Genomic DNA, 7,373 nt, shown 5'->3' with positions numbered 1-7,373 from the left:
CATAAATTAAGAAAGTGAAAATGTCACATTTATGCATACTCATAAAAATCTCCAATTAGTAAAATCACCGTGTTCCTTATTACCGAATGTACACTTAACAGCTACTGGAGATGCACAATGTTTAATATTTTAATATAAATTAATGTTAATGTTTTAAATCCAATATAATTGACACCTTATTTTAACAAGCCAACCTTTCTACTATAATAATATGCACACACACGTATAAGCAACGCACCCACACAAGGATGCCTCATTTAGTCTAACATCTTGTTTATAAGAATATAAGAATATGTTTTATCCTTTCTGGTTATGAAACAGGTGTTAAAATGGTAAAACACCAAACAGAAACCTTTTGCAAGGAATCCTGTTTTCATTAACAATTCCTTGCGAAAGGTTTCTGGTGTTTTGACATCTTAACACCAGTTTTATTGCCAGAAAGGGTAAAACCTATTCTTATATTTTGATACTGGCACGAAAGGTCCCATAACGTAAGTGAATACCGAACTAACGCTTCAAAGAGGTGGAGTGACCAACACCACACTCAGCCACCTTCTCATCCCAACACCGTACTCTGCCACATATTGTTGGAGCAGTCATGCAGTGGTTAGAGCACTGCTCTATGAACCTGGTGGGTCACCTTGGTTTGATTCCCAGCCATGGCTAACATCAGTGGTGAGTGACTACCGAGCCACTCCTGGGCTACCCAGGAGCAGTTTACGGTTGACAGTTTTTACCCCTCTTCACCCACCAATAGGATGGTGAGTCTGCGTAGGAGTCGCTAAGCGATCAATGGACCGTTTTCAATATTCCTCCAGGTGTCTGGTTGAAGATGAGCTACATGGACGACAAGGCCCAGATGATGGTATCGAATGAGCTCCTCTATGTGGGTAGATAAGCGCAGGATGACATGGTGACATTTGTGATGAAGTCAGACCACCTAATCCCAAGAATGTGCATCTGGAAAGCCTCCAGCCGCTTGGTGTTGGACGCGAACAGTGTCTAGGTCTCTGAGCAATAGGGTGCAACTGATAGGGTGCAATAATTTTAGATGTGTGGCTTTTTTACGAGGCTGAGTCTCCCCTGCAGACAGATGTCGTTGACAGTGGCGAAGCAGGCCATGCCGATTCTTTGCCTGATCTCCGCGTCGCATCGATCAGAGGAGCAGAGCATACCGACGAGTTAGATCAATTTGTGGGCCCTCTCCAATATCTGCTGCTCTTTGTGCTGGAGTGTGCTGGTGGCTGTTGCACCCACCGAAAGGTTACACACCTTTCGTCTTGACCGTCGACAAATGGAGTCCAAACTCATGGTTGAAGGTTGCAAGTTCAAATCCCGATCAGGGGTTGAATTGACCCATTAATCACATGAAGTCAATAAAGTATTATTTTATGGGATTTCAAAAGTAGTTGTTCAATGGACTAACTGGCCTGACCATGGGAATGGAGAATGGTTAATTTCAGGGCCATCAATAAAGATTAATACAGCCCCAAAATATTTACATTTGAGCAGATAGTCACTTTGTCTTGACTAAAGGTCAAGCATGTATATATAGTGTGCATTACTTGCAGCGAAATGTTAGAATACATAACACATATATAGCACAATGCATTGGCTGGTAACGAGAGATAGAGGGTCACGAATGATCATATCTATCCCATGCGTCATTACCAGCAAAATGAAAAAGGCCAGTTCCGTCATCGCCTCCCCACTGGAGGGAGAATCTCAGCGCCCCATGCTGCGATCGTGCTCGCGTAATTTATTGACTCGCATAGGGCATAAACGACGTAGTGCCGGGTGACCGGGTGGCGTAGCAGTCGCCATGATCACCACGCAGCGCACACACACACACGTTCTGGTGCGCTATTGCATCTAGAGCACGAACAAGAGTCTTGTTCATCATAAAATGACAGTAGAGTTAAAACCAGGGCTGGAGAATGCAGCTGGGGGAAGGTAAAAGGTACAAGCGCGGCCCTGCAATTGCCTGCTCATGCCACTGGTGGTGGAAGTGTGCCCACTACAGGGAGCTCTAGAGAGCCCCTCTCGATGGTATTTGGCCTACTCTTTCACACTGGCCAAATGTCTTGGAGACTTTAACCCACCATACGCGACCTGCTGATCGATTCACTTGGGGGGGGGGGGGTGGAAAGGGGTAGCCGTATAATTTTAAAAGCACAGTTTCAAAGTAAAACTTGTCTTTCCATGCATGTGGATGAATCGGCTGCTGTGAATGTTTACATTTCCATAGAAGGCGCCATTTTCTTCACGAACTGTTGACTTTCCAGGAAGAAAGGGAGATGGATTGGGAGCAGGGATTGAAAGAGTAACAAGTGGCTTGCGTGGCTGGCAGGCATGTAAACGATGCATCGATTCAATGGTGAAAATCGATTATCTCATGAAGCCTACGTGTTAAACTGCATTGAATCACGCGTGTAAGAAGTGATGATCTGCAATTCGTGCAATTGTATATGCAAGTGATATGCTCCGGTTACATTTTTGAGTAATGGAGTAAACAAAACCGTGCAAAGGAGGCATGGCTATGAAGAAGAACCAAATTGCAACCGTGAATCATGACAAATCATAAAATCACCAGATGGCATGACTATTGACTGTTTGCGGTATATTGTTTGGTTCTTTCGGTAAAGTCACGTAGATAGAAAATAATAAAATTAAAATAATAAAAGTTAAAAAAATACACAAGCGGTCGTCATCAGGTGGAGAGAAAGCGGCATGTTTGAAATATATCGCTAAAGGGGGGTTATGTGATAGCGCCTATGCATATTTAGGTTGTAATTATTTGAAGTATTCACTTTGCTGTTACATTTATATTTCGTCACATTTTGATGTTTGCATGGTTGTATTTTTTTCTCTGCATGCTGAGATAATATATTTCCTACGATTGCACTCCACATCGCCCTGGCAAAAGAGGCTTTTGTCTCAAATGGCTCTCCCCCGGTTATAACGTTAATCTACATGATGTTATGACTGCAAGATAACAATACTAACACCATTGCCACAGAGCTGGATGATTGATTGAACCATACATTACTTCTGACAGCCGATAATTAATTTTCACCAGATGACAGCCCATTGCAATATTTTGTCACATTTGAAAATCAGGGATGGGTAATCAATGTTACACAATAATACAAATATGTTTAATCATTTATAGGTAGTAAAGTGGTTAACGAACCCGGAGACCCGAGTTCGATTCCCACTGACTGCCACCAAGAGTGACGATTATCTGAATCGGCCCTGGGCGCCCACTAGGTCGACTCAGCCTCAAATGAGTTCATAGTGTGGTGTGTAAACATCGCCACTGGGGAGACAAAGGCGGCCGGGCGTGATGCTGGCCACCCACCCCCTCGTGTGCCGTGTCGGCCTTCAAAGGTGCTCGCTTACAGCCCTTGACCCCAACAATCTGTTACGGCATCTCCCATTAGCATGGTTGGCTACGTACGGTGCGGAAGAAGTTCAACATCCATACCATACAATCCAATGCTGTGTCGGTCATTGATGCTGTTTGACCATACTTTACCATGATGGATAGCGTAGATGAGTGAAGGTGGTAAGCATCGATAGGAATCGGACTCAAGTGACCTGGTTCCTAGCCAAGTGCCCTACCCATAGGTACAGTTAATGCTGACGATCTATTGTGCAGATTTGTATTTTATTTTCTATCACCAACTGAATTTGAGCTATGACACCAGCACAACCACGAGCCTCGTGTGTGATGCGATTGATGATGTCACGAAACCTTCCATGACAACTTTGTATGGAAAGGTTTGATGCGCACAGCGTAAGCAGCAAACGTTCTATTTTGCATGAAAAATAAAAATAGGTTTTACCCTTTCTGGCAATAAAACAGCTGTTAAGATTTCGATTTAAAGCTTTCGTGACTGCAGGGATTCGTCTTCTTGGTTCTTTCGGTAAAGTTACGTAGAAGGGAAATAATAAAATAAAAATAAATTAAACATAATAAAATACAATTCTCACGACGTTCCGGCCACAATGCAAGCAGCCGTCCTCAGGTGAAGAACAGGGCTCTCTCTTATTATTTGATTATTTCCCTTCTACGTGACTTTACCAAAAGAACCAAGAAGAAGCTGTTAAGATGTTCAAACATCAATTGGTTTATTGTAGAGCCTTGATGTGTTCCTCATTCACTGCAGTCCCAGGCTGCCCTTGACCCTGGGGTCATCTTCAAGAGTCTCTTCTGGCAAATTGGAACTCTGCAGGGAATCAAGTCTGCATTAACCACACACGCTACTCGTGGTGAACATGCAAACAAACATGCTCTGATAATATATGCATTGCCTTTGAAACTCGTTGGCCTACGCCAGAGACAACCTTCTGCATGGTTTATTCTCACCAGTGTTGGACCAGAGAACGCCAAAAGGCGAACAGTACAAAGCCAATGCACGTATCAGAGCATTTATAGCTCGCATATCATGGGACCTTTTGCCAGTATCAAAGTAACATCTGAACACCTGTTTATTTTCCAAAAAGGGTAAAACCTGTTCTTATTTTTCATACTTTGATGCTGGCAAAACGGTCCCGTTCTATTTTTCACTGAAGTTGGTCCCAGGTTGTCATTGGGCTTTTTGCCTAATTTTATGTCACATCACACTCGTGTTCATTACATCCAGGTCCTCATTGCGAAAGCGGTACCATATTTCACAGCCCTTCCATGTGGCCCTGAATAACGAATTGTTTCAGCTGGAGCTGGCACGTAATGGATTTCAGACTCTGAATGCTCAATGCGTTAAGGCTTTAAATTCACACAGGGAGCCGTGAATGATCCAGATTCTCCGATCTCACCATCTCAACCAAGCAGGATGTACCATGAATGTCATGCCATTTAAAATTATATTAATGAAATAAGAAAGCAAAATAAATTGGGTTCAGGTGTTTTTATATAATTTAAACCTCAACATTAATGTCATAAGGTTTCCGTGCCATATAGTGAATAGATGATATATTACTACACTTACATTCAAAAGAGAAAAGCACCTTTAGTATATTGTACGAGTATGATTACTATATATATCCAGTTGGTATACACAATGTGTATGTATATGAAGTCATATAAAGCCATAAAAATAATGTGAAATGCCCAACAATAATTATGCAATAATGTATAAAAGCAAACGTCTTCAAAGTTAAACATTTCAATCAAAATTTCGATTTAAAGCTTTCGTGACTGAATGGATTCATATTATTGGTTCTTTCTGTAAAGTGACGTAGAAGGGAAATAATAAAATAATACAAATAAAACAATACAATTCTCACGACGTTTCGATTGCAACACAAACAATTATCAAGTGTGAAAACCACAGCAAGAAAATTTGAAAAAAGTGGCGTTTTTTCTTAACGTTAGCACCACGTTTATTGTTTTATTGTTTTTCTATTTTATTATTTCCCTTTTACGTGACTTTACCGAAAGAACCAAGAATACATTTCAATCTCGTTAAATATTTGTCATCACCACAATCAGGCTACGACACATGCACAGCATGAACCTCATACCCATGAATGAATGAGAGAAAGAATGGGCGGATTTACGGATGAATGGCTTGATGAATGAATGGACAGGTCTCTGCACGTGAACTGGCAATTCAGAGTCCACATTCTCCCTTTAACCTGCATCACTCGCCACGTACACACACACACGCGCACAGAAAGAGCGCAAGTAAGAGTGAGCGAGGGTGAGTGGGAGGGAGCGCGTGGAGAGAGGGAGAGAAGACCCGACGCGATTGAGCCACTCATCGCCACAGCAGTGAGACGACCTCCGTGGTGGCGCGCGCGCGCGGTTTGGCCATGAACGTCAGCGGCACCGCGGCCAGAGCCAACGGCTCCTCGTCGCGCGGCGAGCGCAACGAGGCGCTGGCGAGAGCCGAGGTGGCGGTGCTGTTCGCCATGTTCGCATGCACCACACTTGGTAACTCGGTGCTGCTGACGGCGCTCTTCCGACGGCGCAAGCACGCGTCACGCATGCACGTGTTCATGGTGCACCTGTGCCTCGCCGACCTGGTGGTGGCTTTCTTCCAGGTGCTGCCGCAGCTCGCGTGGGACATCACCGACGTGTTCCTCGCGTCCGACTTCGCCTGCCGCTTCATCAAGTACATGCAGATCGTGGGCATGTTTGCCTCCACCTACATGATCGTGGGCATGACGGTGGACCGATACCAGGCGGTCTGCTTCCCCATGGTCACCTTCAAGAAGCGTATGGCTTACTGGAACGCGCCCGTGTGCGCCGTGTGGGTGGTCTCGCTGCTGCTCAGCGTGCCCCAGGCGGTCATCTTCGCCAAGGGGGAGGTCTACCCGGGCGTCTACGACTGCTGGGGGACATTCCAGCCGATGTGGGGCGTCAAGGCGTACATCACCTGGATGGCCATGGCCATATTTGTGGTGCCCACCGCCGTGCTCGTGTGGTGCCAGACCAAGATCTGCCGCGTCATCCGGCTGAACATCTACTTCAAGACGCCGCACGTGCACAAGGACACGCTGCTGCTGCGGCGGCGGCGGAAGCAGCGGCGGCGGCAGCAGAAGCGGCAAGAGGACGAGGAGGAGGTGGCGGCCCTGCACAGGGGTCAGACGCACGCTGTGACCATGACGCGGGTGAGCAGCGTGACCGGTGTCTCGAGGGCGATGGTGAAGACGGTGAAGATGACCCTGGTTATCGTGATCGTATACGTCCTCTGCTGGTCGCCGTTCTTCGTAGCGCAGCTATGGAGCGTGTGGGATCCCAATCCACCGTTCGAAGGTAAACTTCAACCCACCAGGGGCAGACTGGCTGCTGTCCAGCCTCGTTTGTTTTTGATGCTTAAGTTGTACGTCTCGTGCTTATATGCCTGGCTTTCGTCAAGCGCTGCTGTGGGTAGATAACACGCATCGAGAATGTGTTCCATCGCAATCACCAACGATTTAAGTCCATTATACTCAAACGGGTGACTCTAAAAACACTTGGCAGGCTAATATAATTCAACCATTTAAGTAACAGAGCGTTGCACGAACAGCATATTTGTTCATTCAAGTCATCGTCTGAGCATGATGCAGCCGTGAACTAGTGGTGGATATTCCGGATGAGTAATACAGAGGTAAGGCAATTCATAGCACAATCATACATTCGTTAACTGTTTGGGTATTTAAAAATAAATGTAATGTCTCTCCAGTGATAATATGGTTCTCTAGTTTATGATAACAGTAGTTATTTTATGGGTCTGGGTAAGAGCATATCATTGGCAATTTAAAGTGAGGGTTGCAAAGAATATAACACCATCTGCTCCGAAAAAAAGAATGTCAATACATCTGTTTCAGAACATATCCCTTAGACTACATACGATTATTATGTTAATAAGTAAAAACAATAT

The 7,373-nt window shown here is 44.9% G+C and overlaps 1 protein-coding gene across 1 annotated transcript; it reads left to right on the top strand.

Annotated features, from left to right (window-relative positions):
• Positions 1-5,791: 5,791 nt before the first annotated feature.
• Positions 5,792-6,947, top strand: LOC133349595 (vasopressin V2 receptor-like). The gene has a single exon (XM_061563162.1). It carries the CDS (start codon positions 5,821-5,823, stop codon positions 6,886-6,888), a length of 1,068 nt encoding a protein of 355 aa, XP_061419146.1. The 5' UTR covers positions 5,792-5,820; the 3' UTR covers positions 6,889-6,947.
• The last annotated feature ends 426 nt before the right edge of the window (positions 6,948-7,373 follow it).

This window comes from Lethenteron reissneri, chromosome 30, assembly GCF_015708825.2.
Source record: "Lethenteron reissneri isolate LAM-NWPU_2019-01 chromosome 30, ASM1570882v1, whole genome shotgun sequence".
Classification (NCBI taxonomy): domain Eukaryota; kingdom Metazoa; phylum Chordata; class Hyperoartia; order Petromyzontiformes; family Petromyzontidae; genus Lethenteron; species Lethenteron reissneri.
The sequence above is the reverse complement of the archived record's forward strand: the minus strand, read 5'-3'. Positions and strand labels throughout refer to the sequence as shown.

Bases quoted from the DNA above. Each gene is read 5' to 3' on its own strand.
- LOC133349595 (XM_061563162.1), top strand. From the start codon at position 5,821: ATGAACGTCAGCGGCACCGCGGCCAGAGCCAACGGCTCCTCGTCGCGC.